General features: G+C 37.8%; 3 protein-coding genes across 5 annotated transcripts; 2 read left to right on the forward strand and 1 right to left on the reverse strand.

Annotated features, from left to right (window-relative positions):
- The first annotated feature begins 677 nt into the window (after positions 1-677).
- On the forward strand, positions 678-3,104 carry MRL7 (polyadenylate-binding protein 2-binding protein). 3 transcript variants are annotated; one of them, XM_020694345.2, is made up of 6 exons: positions 678-831; positions 1,229-2,061; positions 2,202-2,286; positions 2,372-2,483; positions 2,566-2,680; positions 2,786-3,104. In XM_020694345.2, the coding sequence occupies exons 2-5, from the start codon at positions 1,274-1,276 to the stop codon at positions 2,676-2,678; spliced, it is 1,098 nt and encodes a 365-aa protein (XP_020550004.1). In that variant the 5' UTR covers positions 678-831; positions 1,229-1,273; the 3' UTR covers positions 2,679-2,680; positions 2,786-3,104. The 3 variants fall into 3 exon arrangements, with proteins under 3 accessions (XP_020550004.1, XP_020550001.1, XP_020550002.1); XM_020694342.2 differs by having other exon boundaries at positions 699-831; positions 1,226-2,061; XM_020694343.2 differs by having other exon boundaries at positions 702-831; positions 1,198-2,061.
- A 610-nt stretch (positions 3,105-3,714) lies between these two features.
- LOC105163442 (succinate--CoA ligase [ADP-forming] subunit beta, mitochondrial) lies at positions 3,715-8,794 on the forward strand. The gene is made up of 13 exons (XM_011081782.3): positions 3,715-3,873; positions 3,995-4,135; positions 4,484-4,594; positions 4,774-4,885; positions 5,207-5,271; positions 5,499-5,576; positions 6,315-6,389; positions 6,488-6,640; positions 6,773-6,907; positions 7,028-7,192; positions 7,423-7,545; positions 8,251-8,322; positions 8,420-8,794. The coding sequence occupies exons 2-13, from the start codon at positions 4,034-4,036 to the stop codon at positions 8,495-8,497; spliced, it is 1,269 nt and encodes a 422-aa protein (XP_011080084.1). The 5' UTR covers positions 3,715-3,873; positions 3,995-4,033; the 3' UTR covers positions 8,498-8,794.
- Positions 8,795-8,947: 153 nt separating this feature from the next.
- On the reverse strand, positions 8,948-14,640 carry LOC105163441 (long-chain-alcohol oxidase FAO2-like). Its single transcript, XM_011081780.3, has 3 exons — positions 14,232-14,640; positions 10,989-11,261; positions 8,948-10,900 (listed from the first exon to the last, which is right to left on the reverse strand). The coding sequence occupies exons 1-3, from the start codon at positions 14,442-14,444 to the stop codon at positions 9,158-9,160; spliced, it is 2,229 nt and encodes a 742-aa protein (XP_011080082.1). The 5' UTR covers positions 14,445-14,640; the 3' UTR covers positions 8,948-9,157.
- Between the last annotated feature and the right edge of the window lie 2,505 nt (positions 14,641-17,145).

Here is a 17,145-nt window from a genome sequence, read left to right on the forward strand (position 1 = left end):
TAGTAAATATAGAAAAAAGCACAAACTAAAATGTAATATTTAATATTAGAGTGGAAGTATAGTTGAAATTCATTCAAAATCGATAAAGAGCATAAAGTGTGTTGGTGTTGAGGGGTTGGAGTTGGCGGGTTGTGGTGGTAGGCCGTTTCTTTATTACTTGCTCTTGCAGTAATAAGCTAAATAACAACTATCTTCTTTAAAATTTAATATAATTATAAATATTTTTTTTGTTATTTAAAAAATCACAAATACCTTCTTGGTATATGATGAAATTATATAATTCTTGAATGAAATTATGAAATTATCAACTTTGCTCTTATTATATAATTTGTTTTGTGTTTTTTCTAGAAAAAATAAAAATTTATAAAAATATCGGGAGGAGTGGATAGAAAAAATTTTAAATTATAAAAAAATAATTATCTAGTTAGTCCAATAAAGAAAATCAGAAAATCTTAAAAAATAAATAAAATTATAATTTTTAATTTATAAGAGTATTTTGGTTAGTTCATTATAAAAATGGATGAACACCTAACGGATTGTACTAATTATTAGACAACCATTAAAATCAAAGAATTTTGATAATTTTTTAAATGATAAGGGCATTGGTAATTATACCAAATAGAGGTTGAAATTTACCCTAATAATTATTACCAACCTTTCTCTCTCACACACACACGCATACATATATATATATACAAAAGGCAAAAGTAGTAGTAGTGTACAGGAGTGTACAGTACTAGTACAAGAAGGAAGTTGAATAGCTAAAGCAACTCCAGAATAGTTTCTCTTCTCTCCAGTTATTGCCTGCCTGCCACCTCCCGCCAACCACTCGTACTCTCTCTCTCTCTCTCTCACACGCACACGGGAGAGCTTATGGCGAATCTCAGTTCCCCATGTTTTGGTTTTCGTAGTTTACACTTATAATTGTACTATCTTTGGCTTGTGTGCCATGTGTTTGATGGTTTGCTTACTCCACCACCACTTTCTTTTTTTCTTTTTTAATGTTATGCTCCTCCTCCTCCTTCTATTATGCTCTTCTCGTGTATGTTATGTTAATTTCTTTCTTTTTCCACGTTAGAAGAGATGGGTTTTTCTTCCACATGATCTTATCTTTTGTTTGTATAATTGTGTGATGTTTGGGGCCTTCAATTCTTTGGTCTCCTGAGTTATTGATTGTGTATTTTTTGTTGCCAACAGGTTTTCTTACTTTATTTCTTTTTAACAGCAGCATCTACGTCTCCCAGAAGATTGGACGTCATAAATCGACAGATCGATGTTGCTTTCGACAGTGAATACGAATTCTAGTTTACATTCTTTTCGGTTGCCGTCTTCCAAAATTGCCAAAGTATGTACTTCATGTTTATGTTCTGTTTCAACTCCAAATTTCGTTGTCCGACCTCCTGGGAGCACTGTGAAACGCCTGGTCTGCTTTGCTGATTCAAGGAAATCTGACCCGAATCCTGACGCCAATCTTAGCCGTAATCCAAAGTTGAAGCCTACTGGAAAAACCCGACTCCGCAAAACTACTAAAGGTCCTCAAAATGAGTGTGAGGACTCCGAGACTTTGTTTCCGGCAATGATCCCTAAAAAGCCAAGGCGGGGTCGCAAAAGCGAAGCAGCAGCTGTTGAGGATTTCGTGCGTGATTCGTTGGAACGGACTTTTGAGTCAATCCGGAAGCAGAATCCCGAAATTCTGAAGAATATGGAAAACATCATGAAGAAAAAGGCTGATGGTGATCTGGGTTCTGAAGATGACACATCAGATGATGACTCTGATAGTGATGAAGATGAAGACAATAATGCTTCAGGAGAAAAGAAGATGCTGATTGAGGAGGAGGATCCAGATTGGCCTTTGGATGCTGATATTGGCTGGGGAATCAGAGCCTCCGAGTATTTCGATAAGCATCCCATAAAGAATGTTGTAGGCGAAGACGGCACAGAGATTGACTGGGAGGGAGAAATCGATGATGGATTGGTGAAAGAGATCAATTGTCTTGAGTGGGAGAGCTTTGCTTTCCATCCGAGCCCTCTAATTGTCCTTGTTTTTGAAAGATACAACAGGTTAAAGTTGCAACCTTTTGCATAAATGTTTCGTAAATATAGGAAGGGAACTTTGTATTCCATTACATTTGATATGCATTGAGCTACAGACATCGATCCAACTCTAGATGAAATCTAATCACTTGCATTGATCATTTCAGGGCAAGTGATAACTGGAAGGTCTTGAAGGAGTTGGAAAAAGCAGCAGAAGTTTACTGGAAAGCAAAAGATCGGCTACCTCCTCGGGTTTGTGAAATTCCTTGATAGCTTCTATTCTTCTTGTTTCTCAATCTCTTCCTTATATATCTGATGTCTTAATTTGCATGAGCAGACAGTCAAGATAGATATAAACATCGAGAGGGATTTAGCGTACGCACTTAAAGTTAAAGAATGCCCACAGATTTTGTTCTTACGTGGAAACAAGATACTATATAGAGAGAAGGGTAAGCCATTTCATCCGATATCGTTTATACTTCAGATCTCTGAATTCATATCATGACTGATTAAGTTTACCATGATTTCCAGACATGAGATCAGCAGACGAGTTGGTTCAGATGATTGCATATTTTTATTATAACGCCAAAAAGCCTTCATACATCAATGATGCTGCTCTCTCTTCACCACATCAGTGGAGATAACGGTACTTCAACTTCTCTCGAGCTCAAGAATTTCATCAATATCCTGTTATTTGCTACCCTTGTCTTCTGTTTCGAGTTCCTATCTACAATTTATCATCTGAATGCAGCGGTCTACCAAACGTAATCAACCATTAGTCGGTAGGAATTGGTGGAGGCCGTAAAAAGGGAAAGAGAGTTCCGTGCCAACATGCTGGCTGCATGCAAGGAGAACGGCGAGACTGTCGAGGCTGATGCCTAACAACATGCAGTTGAAGCGCATGAAGTTAGAACGTTATTGGGATTTTTCCATGCTGTTGATTATGAACTTGTCAATTGATCGATCACCCGGTTAGGAAATATATATACATATATATACAAGATTCGCAAAGTTGAATATGAACGTTATTACGCAAGTATATATATGTTCTAATTAATTAAGGTACGCAATTTTGGTAATAAATCTAATAGACGAGCCACTGTGTAGATTCTACCATCTACTTGGAAAATCTTAGCCTTTTGGGGCTCAAAATCACAAATTGCAAGTTGGTTACCTTAGGTAAGCTATATGAAAATTTTTACTAGAATCAAATTTAATTTCATAACAAATTTGATATACTTGCTATGATTGATCATTTTTTCTCAATTGTGTATCAATCATGACAAATATAATTACTTATTATATAATAATTTAGGTTTGATCAAACTTAATTTGAATTAAAATTTATCATGTTGAATATTAATAAACCCATATAAATAGATCGTGGTTTTGATTTATTATTGCAAAAGGGTATCTAGTTTCATAATTTATTCAACGTAACACGCGTAAGAAATTTATATTGCAGACATATTTAAAACAAAATTTATACAATTATATGCATATATTAATCAAAATATGAAATAAAACATTGTTTTATAATGGAGGAATCAAATTAAAGTGGGAGAGGAATCAAACAGTTATTAATTTGGATTTTTCTCCAAATCTGAAGAAGAAAAATACTTTTTTTAGTATTTTCTTAAAATTTGAAAATCGGAATATAACATTACGTTAACAGTCAAATTACAAAATAAACAAATAAAGAAACAGAAAAAAGAATTAAAAGGGGAAAATAGGAGTTAGAGTGTAATAACTAATAATAATAAAATCAAAAGTGGAAAGGTCAAAGTTCGCCAAGCAAAAGGAGGGTCCGAAGGTTCCGCACTCGACTCACCGGCGAAGGTCAGTTGATTCGCCTCCGGCACCTCCGCCGCTCTCTCTCTCTCTCTCCCCGATTCGGGGTTCTGTTCGTTATATATTTATTGTTCTCTGAGTCTCTGGGTTTCTGTTCGATCTTGCGCAGAAAGATCTGAAAGAAGGGAAGAACGGTGTCCAAGAAAAAATGGTGAGAGGATTGCTGGGGAAACTTGCTAGAGATTCTCTCTCCGTTGCCGGAAAATGGCAGCAGCAACAGCTCCGCCGCCTAAACATCCACGAATATCAGGTACTGGGACCCCCTTTTCACTCTCGCGCAGTCAGACATATACGCACTCTTTGTTTGTTGTACGGATTTACATTGTTTTACTTTAGTGTTATCGAGGCTTTAAGCGTGATCTACTTTGGTCTTTTGTTTACTGTTTGTGTTACTGATAAAGCATTGACGAAAATTCTACGTTCTGATTAGAATTGCGGTTGTTTTAGTATTTAGATTAGAGGGATGCAAGTTTTGGAGGATAATGAATGATGTGTAGATTGGCTGTTGAAGACATGAACTGGACCTTCTAACTTTTATAGGTCAGTCTTGATTTCTCATACGAAAAATTAACGTGTCTGAACTTTTAACTGATGTCAGGGAGCTGAGTTGATGAGCAAGCATGGAATCAATGTTCCCAGAGGTGTTGCAGTTAGTTCTGTTGATGAAGTCAAGAAGGTGCTGCAGGAAGTATTTCCCAACCATAGTGAGGTACTGCAGACAAAATATTTCCTGGTTTCTAATTAATTATTTGTTGCTTGGAGCGGTTTTGTTGGATTCAACCAAGGGAAAAAGCCTTCTTGGGCTTCGATTTCTTTCTCCTGGCACACCATTCTGGAAGTAATTGATTTTTGGAGCAGAAGAGGAATACTTGTATTTTTCTGTTGTAGGTGGTGGTGAAGTCTCAAATCCTTGCTGGTGGCAGAGGGCTGGGGTCATTTAAGAGTGGTCTCCAGGGTGGAGTTCATATTGTGAAGGCTGACCAGGTTGAGGATATTGCTGGTATGACGAGATATCTTTTGCAATTTAAAAGAAAATCATAGATGTAATATCGAATTTTTTTGGAGCAACTTTGATATGATTGGGCTTCTTCTAACTCTCTGCCCTCCATGAAGTTGAAGATGATAACTCGAAAAACAGCTGGGATCCTTTAATCCAGTATTATTACAGTATAATGCTCCTTCCCCCTCCGCTGTTTAATATAATATAACCCCATCTTAAGTCCTCCACAGCAAAGGGTTAGGAAAATATTTTGTTTATGCTTGCATTAATGGTATACATCTGAACTGTTGTAACATAGAAGTTATGCTTGTGTTCTTTCAGGAAAAATGCTCGGGCAAATACTTGTCACTAAGCAAACTGGACCTCAAGGAAAAATTGTCAGCAAGGTTTGGCATCAAAGTATTTTTCTTATCAATTTTTATTTGTTTCATATTTAATAAGAACACCGAACATTGAAGATTGAAATTATCCGATTGGGTAATGTGTTTGAATTTGATGTACCTTTTTCTCTAGCTTTACTTCTATACGTGCTAATGTTGAGTCCATATGTAAAGCTTTTGTCTCTTCAGGTGGTGTTAAACAGAGTGATGATATTCATCGTGGCCATTTTCAGGTGTATTTAGCTGAGAAGTTATCCCTTGTCAATGAGATGTACTTTGCCATTACTCTTGATCGTAAATCTGCTGGTCCTGTAAGTTGCCTTAACACCAAGGGCTTTATCTGATTTGATTTTATTGTGTTTTCGACCATTTTATCAAAGTTATTTATTTTGTGAGTTCCACTTTTAATTTTCTAATTGTTTCGATATAGGTAGTATTCTTTTTAAAAACTTCCAGAGATATACTGATGCAGTTATTATGTAGCAGAGAAAGAAAATTCTGGGTTGATCCTTGCTTAAATAATTAGTTGATTTTATCTAGCTTCCAATGTTTTTATATCATGTGTTGAGCTGGTGACTGTGTCTTAGTGTCGTTGCTTTAAGTATCTTTTGTAATCCGAGTCTTTAATTGGAGATCTGTATCTAGAGCTCCCAGTCGTGTTCAAAGTACAACTTTTAAAAGTTTTCCTTTCCCTGATGTTTAAACTTTGAAGCTAAATGGTCATAATCTCCTAGTACACTCCAGAACAAAAACTGATCCTCTTAACTTAGCCGGTAAAATATGATCATGAATCAAGAACTATGCTTTGGACATTGCGAGCAATGTGTGCGCATGGTAATTATCGACCAAAAACCAAGATGGTTAAATAGTCGTCTTCGATCAGACAGAAGGTGTAATTCTAAATAAAGATGGAAAAAGGTCCATCATGAGGCTGTGCTTTTGTATTTTTCTTGAACCTATTTGTTTCTTTGTTTGGTTAGCTTGTGATATTCTTAGTAGAAGTATCTCTATGCAAATCTCTAATGTGAATGTTCACATCTATATCACAGCTTATTATTGCCTGTAAAAAGGGGGGAACCAGTATTGAAGACCTTGCTGAAAAACATCCGGAACTGATTGTAAAGGTAAGTCTCTCTTCCATTATTTTGAGGTCTAGCTGTGTTCCAGAAATTTTGCTTTGTGGATGAGATTCCTTTTACTGACTGAAGGTTTCATCTCGCAGGTTCCTATTGATGTTTTCACAGGCATTACTGATGAGGATGCTGCTAAGGTAGTTGATGGGTTATCTCCCAAGGTGGCTGATAGAAATGCTTCAATTGAACAAGTGAAGAAGTTGTATGAACTTTTCTGCAAATGTGACTGCACATTATTGGAGGTCACAAGTTTGATTTGCTTGCTCTTAGATATGTTTGCTTTTGCTGTTACAAAAAGCTTTACTAGTCTCTAGGTTTAGGATGTTTATCAGCTTGCAGAAACACTCCATATCTCATAATACAACTTTGAACAGATCAATCCCATTGCTGAGACTTCTGATAACCAGTTAGTTGCAGCTGATGCAAAACTGAACTTTGATGATAATGCTGCTTTCCGCCAGAAAGAGGTATTTGCGCTTCGAGATCCCACCCAAGAGGATCCTCGTGAGGTACTTAACCCCCCCTATTTTTCTTGTAGAAGGCCTTTCAGATACGTGGCTTTGAAAGAATCTAATGATTCGTTCGGTGGATGTTTACTCATTATATACAGCATTGTTAAATATTTTTAGGTTGCTGCGGCAAAAGCTGATTTAAATTACATCGGGTTAGATGGAGAAATTGGTTGCATGGTGAATGGCGCTGGATTGGCCATGGCCACCATGGATATAATTAAGTTACATGGAGGAACTCCTGCCAATTTTCTTGATGTTGGTGGAAATGCTTCTGAAGGCCAGGTAATTCTGTCCTTTTTCATGTTTTGAGATGTTGTGGATTTGTTTTGCTTTTAAATCATTGCAAGTGGATATATTTAATTGTGAGAATCAGTATATTGGTATGCTAATTTTGAGAGAGGAGTTTCAAATTTTGACAAATACACCATGTTTGATGAATGTCTTCCATCTATTCTTTTGACTCGGGGTGTAGGTTATAATTTTTTACCACTCTAGCTGGATGTATTGAACAGGTTGTGGAAGCTTTTAAAATTTTGACTTCAGATGACAAAGTGAAGGCTATTCTTGTAAACATTTTTGGAGGAATAATGAAATGTGATGTAATAGCCAGTGGAATTGTGAATGCTGCTAAACAGGTAATGGCATACGTTCATTGGTTTTTCTTGTCGGTTCTGGCTGCTTTTTGACATATCTAGACTGGAAATCTGTCATTTACAACCTGCTTCATTTCTGGGTCTAGCCTTCTCTTAGAGTCTTTAAATTTGATCATTTCCCATTTCCATTTCTTGCCCTCTGCTCTTTCAGTTAAATGTTACACCTGCTCACTAAAAGTTAAATTCTAAGGATTCAAGTCAAATTAACACTCCCTCTCATCTCAAGGCGAGGCAAATGAATTCTATATTCCTTGTTACATATTTGGCTGCTTAAGAAGTTGGGTAGGAATTGATGCTGGGGGAAGAGTATCCTTAACTTGAAGTAGGAAGTGTTCATCCATTCACCACTAGAAACACCATTTCTTATCCAACTTCCATGTGTTGAGCATGCTGCCACAGTTGATGCTGAACCAGGATTGGACTCAGCATGCACTTACATTGTCCAGAGTTTGCTTCTAGGAAGCCATCCCTGACACCTCACATCAATCCCATGATACTCTTTGATCCATTATCGTCAAAATTGTCTGATTGTTAACAATAATGCTTCAGGAAATAATTGGTTGCATACTTTGAACATGTACAGTTAAAAAAGGTTCCTGTTATGGTCTCTGACGAACATCAGTGTTCTTTTTGCATTCAATGAGATTGCCGTGCACAGTTCTGAACTCCATTATGTCTCTGTTTTAGGTTCAACTGAAAGTACCAGTGGTTGTCCGTCTTGAAGGCACCAATGTTGACCAAGGAAAGAGAATTCTGAAGGTGAATTTGAAATCCCATTTCACATGAAATTTGTTATTCTAGAGCATGTGATGTATGACTTAGGCAACTGTTTTTTCTGCAATTTTCATTTTTACAGGAAAGTGGCATGACTTTGATTACTGCTGAAGATTTGGATGATGCAGCTGAGAAAGCGGTGAAAGCCTCAGCAAGCTGAGAACATCTCATATGTCCTGAATTTCTTTAGGTCACTGTTTTTCTTGCTTTTTTGGGATAAGATCTCATGTATACTGATCCATTATCTTGTCAGATGGGCTTTCGGAGCAACCTGTTCATCTCCATGGATTCATGGAGGTGTTTAATCATTCTTGATTTCAGATAAAGAAAATAGTCAACATTTTGTGTTTCTCTAGTCCATGATGAGTTTGCTCATCATAAGCAGCATACGGTGCTTAATTTTTTGAAGCTGTAGACATGATTGTCTTCTTATCAATAATAAACAATGGCTTATGGATGGATGGGGATGAAGTATTGTAGAATTTGACTGCAGACTGCACTGTTAAACAACAAATCTTTTGAGCAAAAAAGTGGGCGAAACATTACATTTTAATGGAAGAAAAACCGTAAGATATTACAACGTGCACATTGATGGCAGGTTCATTGCAAATGCAAAAACAAATTATGCATAGGTAATAAAGTACTAAAATACACTTCTCCAAGAGGGGAAAGGCCCCTCTTGTGTATCTAAGTTAGAACTGACCATTGCCATCCCTCCCTCACTGTGAACCTAATATATTACATGTGTCAAATTATACGACATGTTTGTTTCCAAACTCATGGGTTACATAAAGATTTGATGAGTGGGAAATTTCGTGGGTTACAAGAGCTTTCCTTCCTTGAGGGAGTCAGCTAGTCTCTTCGAGATACAGTAAGCAGTTGATTGGATAGTGATCATTGGGTTAACACCAACGGCAGTGGGGAGAACACTGCCATCACACACAAACAGGCCCTTGGCTTCCCAACATTCTCCGTTTTCATCGACTGCTCCATCTTCCTCATTCGCCCCCATTCTGCAACTGCCCATCTGATGAGCAGAGCAGTAAAGAGTCCAGTACTCTGATCTAGTCCTCGGTCCTCCAACTGCTGTAACTGCGTCAAGAAACTCTTCCAAGTCTTCATTCTTAGTCCCTTTGCACCTAATCCTCTGTCCATCGCTTCTAAAAGTGCCCACTTCTGCGGCTCCCGCTCCAACGAGAATTCTCAAAGCTCGTCTCAAACCTGTTTTAAGATTCTCTTTGTCAACTGCACTTAACCTGTATTTGATGTGTCCTTGTTTTCTCACTTCCCCTGAGCCATAATCTCTGGATAGTGCAAATAGAACTGCAGTTCTAGCGTATTTCGTCATCCTGTCATTCATATCATTTCTCGAGACCCAAGGGAACAAGGTGGCGAATAAGGCAGGTCCAAGTGCTCCAGCTTGCACTATAGCTTGGATATCTGATTTTTCTTCAGATTGGACCTTATGAAGGGAAGTTGAAATCCCACCCCCAAAGCTTTTACCTTTGAGTTCTACTAAAGATTCTGGGAAGTATCCCCAAACCAATGAAACAGGGTGGAGATGCAGATTCTTGCGTATGTTCTTGTTCTCCAATCCACTAGATATCAACAATGGGGGAGTGAGGAGAGAACCGCAAGCAGAAATAGTCACTCTTGCTTCTATTTGAATCTTCTTCCTGATGTTCTTGTTTTCAGCAGCTGCAATCACTCCAAGGCAGCTTTTTCGATCTTTTTCCTTCTTGTCACTAACAAGCATGAGTGTTTCAGCTTTACATCCAGTTAAGATTACTGCACCGTTCTTGACAGCATCAACGAGCCAAGTGGAGCCAGTTCCCTTCTTATCTCCTCTTCTGCAGTCACTACAGCAAGAACCACAGTAATGATCAGGCGATGAGTTTCTTGGCACAGGCTCAACGTTTAGGCCAAGATTTTCACAACCCCTCCGAAGAACTTGGTTTTGAAATCCTTCTTGCACACAGTTTTCAGTGACACCAATCCTCTCACACACTGCATCCATAGCAGATTGATATTCATGGCTGCCAAAGAGATGTATCTTACTTTCTGTAGACCATTCTTTCAGAATATAATCTGGAGTTCTTATCCAATGAGACAAATTCATATACGAACCACCACCAACAGTCGTTCCTGCCATGACCATTATTTTTCCATCTTGAGTTGTTAGCATCCCACCAGATTCATATAATTCAGAGAAAGCAGGTCCTTCAAGACCTGAATAATCTTCTGGGACAAAGTAGTGACCTTTCTCCAGGATCAGCACTTTCTGGCCCGATTTTGCAAGAACTGCTGCAGTAACCCCTCCCCCACAACCAGATCCAATAATCACCGCATCGCATTTGATCTTATACACATTTTCATCTTCATCCTCAGCAAAGTTTATACCTTTTTGCATGAGGGATTCCTTTAGGGACGACTCATCTTCATTCATAATCTCAATAATTCCTTTTTCAAGTGGCCGTTCTTTCTCATACTTCGTCTCTCTTTCAGTGGCCTCCACCTGGTATCCAATTGCTTCCCAAGCAGGGTTACTTGAATTCTCATCAGTCTGCAGCACAAAGGGTTCCTAAGAGCTATAAGAATCAAATAAAGCAAGCGACCGTTTACGAAAAAGAGCAGTAGATCAGAAGTATTACCCAAGAGAAAAAGACAAAGAGGCACATGATTTTCAGCAACAAGAAAGCTATTCTTAAAGGCAGGAACAAAGTTTCTCTAGACCATTTCTGAAGAATAGCTTCCCTTTTCTTCAAGGTTAATTCACAGAAACTGTGCACAAATGGCCACTTCCAATCCGAACAAATCCACCCACAAAGCAAAAGTGTTCCCAGTCTGCTTGACAGAAACTTTAACACTAAGCTCACTATGAACACGGCTGCCGGAATCCCCCTCTTCACCAATAGCTCTGCCACCTATTAATTCACAAGGGCCAAGAACTGTTAATACATGAAACCCATTCCCACAAGAAGCATGCATAATGCCGAAATAAGCTGAAAAATCGGGTTAAATTCATTTTGACTCCCTGTGATATATAAAAATATCAATAACCCCCTATGAAATTTTTAATATAAAAAATCATCCTAATGTTACGAATAAATAATCACACCGCCCCCTGGTCAATTTGAGCCTATTTTTTTAAATACAATGACTAAAATACCCCTCTAGTCAACTGGTCAAACTAATCTTATTAATATTAAATATTTAATTTATAATGTATATAATTTAATACTATTAAAATATATTTATAATATATATAATTATAACTTATAAAAAAATAAAATAATAATTATATACCCCACCTCCCCCCACCCCGTCTTTTTTTTTTTTCGGTAAATGTAATTTTCATAAATAAAAAAGGATATAGAACAATAATCATGAATCAAGTAGTGTTTCCTTCGACAGACCAAGGGATACGCCACAATCTATAAAGTGCATGTGTACTAATAGAGCTAGCTAAGGTAATGCCAAGTATACGCTGTCTAACATCCTCCATAATTAAGCTAGCTACAATATTCGGGTTCCGCTCAGTATACTCGAATCGCCTAAGATCTCTCTCTCTCTCTCTCCATATATGGTAGATACACGCACCCAGTAATGCGCGATAGGCCACATTGACGATATGTTTACCCTCCACTTCCTTGCAGCCCAATCAACATCTGTCATCCAATCTCTATTAGGCCACGCAAAGCGTACAACTTGTCTAATAGCGTGAAGGCCTTGGCGACTGTATCGACATCGGAAAAATAGGTGTGTGTGTGTGTCTCCACCTCATCCTCATCACATAATACATATCTACCTAAGTGAGATAACCATGGTTTGTCCGTCGTAGGTAGTTTCTCCAATATAGCAAGCCATAAGATAAACATGTGGCGAGATATCTTTAAAGCGCTCGAAAGTAGTAAAGCCCAACCTGCTTTCGGGTCTGGTGGATCAAATAATCAGTATAGAGCCTGGATCGTAGGGATTCCATCAGAAAATCTCCAAATAATTCGATCATTATCCCTATGAATCGGTGGAAGCATGTGAGTAATCTCCAAGTACTCTATGTCGGTAATGAGAGGCCACTGCCACTGACCTCCCTGGATGACAGAGCTAAGTCTGATGGATTCATGAAGACCAAGGGTGATCGGTCCCCTCGGGAATCTCTCCATAAGAGGATCGAGATGATGCCATGGGTCCTTCCATAGATAAAAATCACCTCTATCTCCAATATGGTATTCCACCATTGGTCGCAGCCACGTTCGCAGACGGGCCATTTTCTTCCTACCCCACGAACCTCTATAATCAGGGATAGTCTATATTGAAGCATCACGTAGTCGTCCCTGGTATAGCCAATCAACCCAAATGGAAGTCTTATCACACCGGATGACATCACATAGTTTTTTGCATATGAGAGCATTGTTCATTGTGCTAATATCCCTTAGCCCTTGTCCTCCCTCAACCAGTGGTTTACAAACCTCCTTCCACGCCACTTTGGCGTAACCACTACTCCCTTTTCCTTTCCATAAGAAAGTCTGCCGGTGCTTTTCAATGTTCTTAATAACCCCTTTTGGTAGTATGAATGCCTCCTTCTTCCCCCCGCCCCCTTCTTCCCCCAACCCCACCCTCCTCGCCTGCAAACCCTCCTCCCTCCCCTTCCCTCCCCCAGCGCCCTTCTGGGCGATCGGCGTCGCCCAGAAATGGAGGGCGACTGTGTCGCCTTCTTTGATATGGGCGACCGCGCCCTCCTCTTCAACCGCCGCCGCTGCCGCAAATTTGCAATTTTTTTATAATTTAATTAATAATATTTTATTATATAAATAATTAAATAATAATTATATAAATAATATTTTATTATTAATAAAAATATATAATATTTAATTAAATAATTATTATAGAAATAATATTTTAAATAATTATTATAAAGATAATATTTTATTGCTAATAAATATATATAATATTATATATATACTGTGAGAGAAGGGCAAAAATATAAAAAAAAATTACTTTCATAAAAAAATCGCAGTCAAAGCTCATGTAACTCAAATTTTGTACGGAAGGGTTTTTTTAAATTTTATTTTATATCACGGGGGGTATTTGATACTTTAATTTTTATAGGAATTTTTTTAAATATTTCCATTATCACAAGGAGATCACTGGATTTTTTCCCTGAAAAATCTGCAAAAGTCTACACCATTGCGAATGCTATACTTCAAGTCACTTTCATTAAAGATCCTTCTTTGATAATGAATATTTCATCAAAACGTACAATCCTAACAATAATCAACAATGAAACAAAACAAAGTACTTAAGAAACTAGTGTCAAGTTGGCCAGTTGAGAGCCAAGAACACTATTAAGCACTATAAATCATAACAAAACCAAAATGTTGAAACAAAACTACTATCAAATTTGCCTGTTGAGTTAGGTCTAGTTTATAATATAAGAACTATAGGAGCCTAGAACACTATTAAGTACTGTCAACCATAACGAAATGAATCAATATAAAAAAGAAACTACTGTCAATTTCGCCACTTGAGTCGGGTCTGACTCCTAATATAAGCACTACAGGAGGCAGGAACACTATTAAGCACCGTAAACCATGATGAAATGAATCAAGAACTATGATATATACGTTGGTAATACACATTTATTTATAAGAGCAAAAAAGTAATTTTATATATAAGTCATACAATAAATACATATACACTACCACACTACATATTTTCAAACAACACTGTAAATATACAAAATATTATTTTTTACACCAAATTACTATTTATTAATTTGACAACACATTACATATTCCCTCTAAAAAAATTCTCTCTTTAAGACATAATCAATTATGCCATCCTTCCACTAAAATCATAACCACGTCAAACTATAAGTACACAGAAAACGTTACCTCATCAGGGCCTGAAGACTTGTAGAAGGAGTGATTAGGCTGGTGCAGCAAATTGGCGTCATCATTGTCATTATCATCAAGTGGGAGGGGGGGAATAAGGGTCTGACAAATGGCAGCCAGTGACTGGATCTGAGATGAAGAGAAGCCATGACTATAGCTGGAGCAGTTCCTCCTGCCTCCCCTCAACAAGAGATGGGGCTCTTCTCCCTTCATTACTGACCCTTTATCTTCTGCTCTGCTGTTCCTTTTTTCTTTATTCTATGATGATGACGATGATGTCTATTTCTGATATGATTATAGTATTTCACTACAATAATGTCTCAACAGTGGAATTGGGACTTGGAAAATTCTATGAAAATTTGATTTTACCAACTGAACTTAACAGTGTTGGTGCATTTGCAAAGATATGTGTGATCAGCATTTATTGAAAGTAGCGTTTCCGGATGAAATTGGTTGAGTTGAACTTGATTTTGATAAAAAAAATTTCTAATTTATTAGATAAAAAATTACGTATGGTTTTCTTATATTAACTTATTATTTTGTATATAACTCATTAAATAATATATTTTTTATTTTAAATAATATATATTAGAATTTGCACACATATAAGTGTATCACATATTACTAATTATATATTGAAGGACATCTTTGTTCAAGATTTACTTTTTTAAAGTCAACTAATTATAAATATATTCATAAATTATAAAATATTATTTTTAAAATATATTTAATAAAATTAAACCCCCACCCTACGCTCCACCTTCCCCCGCCACCCAGCCCTACCAACCCCCTCCTCTTGCCCTCTCTCGCCGCTCGCTGTGGGAGGTGCCGCCGACATCGACATCGGCCCCGAACTTGTCGTGTTTGCCCAGGTATCACAGACGTGCTCTTCTTTCTTGCAGCTGAATGTAATTCTCATATATTTTTCGCCTGTGCGGCGTCTAAGGTTACGCCTAACCTTCGACTAGCCTTCGCATATATCAAAGTATAGCGACAGTCTGTCGCCTGTCCTCGATACTGAAACTCGCTAGCGCGATATCTGAACGCCTCCCAACGCTGCACCACGTGCCCTTGCGCTCGCCTATTCAGAATGCCTATACTCGCTGAGGCTCTCGACACTCATGCCTTAGCGTCTCGCACACAATCTCGGGACCTGCCGACGCATTGCTCAATGGCAAAGAGCATCCTCGCTTCGCATCGGCATTACGGCGCTACTCATGCGCCCGTAACACCCATCTCATGCCCAGCACTCACTCGGTACATCCTAGGCGCTCGCTCTCGTCATGGCCGCCTTCCATACCTCGCCCGAGTAGGACCACATCATAAGTCCGAGGCCCAATCAATATGCCGACATCTTGTTGTTATCTCGCACGGCATGCCCGACATGCCTTCTTGCCTTTCGGCTTTGGCTTCACAATAAGCCCACAGTGCGGCATTGTCCCACGACCGCTCATCTTTAGCCAACGGACCCCCATGGACGGCTAGAACTCGATAGCGCATTCCATGAGTTGGATCACGAGGTCTAGGAATGCTTGCCTTGATCACCCATTCGCACAAGAGGCGTTGCCCCTAATATCTTGCAGCCCGTGGGGCAACCTTGCGCGTCACATGGAACCTCTCGGCAGTCTCGGCGCCCAACGTAGGCCATCCTGCCCTTATGCTGCCCGTCAGGTTTCCAAACCCTTCGGGGATTCTAGCGCTCCCCTCGTGAGCTGCCTAGAGCCGGTTCTTGAAAGCCCCCATCATGCCCCCAAGAGATGCTCATTTAGTGCAGACGTCTTCTCATGCTACTGCCGTCGTGCACGGGAGGGCTGGCTGGAGCTCACCACTGCATGTCTCCCTTATAATAGGCTTAAAAAAATAATCTCTTGTTCCAAGAGTAGAACACTCAAAAGGCTGAGGAGTGCACTTTTCCCGCATCTCCAAGGATAAAGCACTCTGCTTCGCACATTAAGCTCCTACTCGCGCACAGGGTTGCGCTCCATCATCGCTGCGTGCTGGCCGACATCCCCTAGTCGCTCGCACGTCCCCAACAAGTGTTACAGTCGACCTCTAGCCCAAGGTGCGGCCTATGACACCAGGGTAGATCTTAGTGATGGCGACGGGAGATTTGGATGACGACGTCATTTTTTTTTCCTTAAATTTGAAATTCTAGTTTTAAGTTAAAAAGTTAAGAAATTAATTTATATTTTTCAAACTTAAAAATAATTCAAAAAAAAGTATTAAATACTTATAATGGTAAATAAATCTATATACTATATATAGTAAATAATATATTTATTTAAATATATTTAAATTTAGTTAATAATATATAATTATTATAAATAATTAATATTTATATTCATACAGATATTTGAATTTTGAAAAGTGAATTTTATTTTATAAATTTTTGTATTGTTATATTTAATTTAAATAATAAAATTTAAAATTCTTAGACAATTTTTGTAGTTTAATTTAAATAAATATATTAAGAATGACATTTATTTATATTTTTAGGAGATTAAATATACAAAAAAGAAAACCATAAAAGACAATCTCAAAACAAAAAGGAATAAATGCGAGTGATGTTATATGTCAAGGAGGATATATTAGTTATTTTTAGTCTAAAAAGGGGTCAAAATTTATTAAAAAAAAAAAATCAATCCATTTCGCACCAAGAGCGCATGAAATGCACCTTCTGTTAGAAACTATAGTAAAATTTTTATAAATTAATAAACTTTCTAAAATAATAAAATCTTCCGATCCCGACTTGGGCCTTTGTAAAAAATATCAAATTCGTTAAGATAATAAGATAATAATTTTTCAAAAAAATCCTTTATAAATATTAGGTCCCATTAAAACTCTAAATTAATAATTTATAAATATTATTATTATAAATATTATGGTAATTTGCTAAAATATAAAATCTGTAATG

The sequence above is a fragment of the Sesamum indicum genome, linkage group LG6, assembly GCF_026168435.1.
Source record: "Sesamum indicum cultivar Baizhima isolate 11 linkage group LG6, ASM2616843v1, whole genome shotgun sequence".
In the NCBI taxonomy this organism is placed as follows: domain Eukaryota; kingdom Viridiplantae; phylum Streptophyta; class Magnoliopsida; order Lamiales; family Pedaliaceae; genus Sesamum; species Sesamum indicum.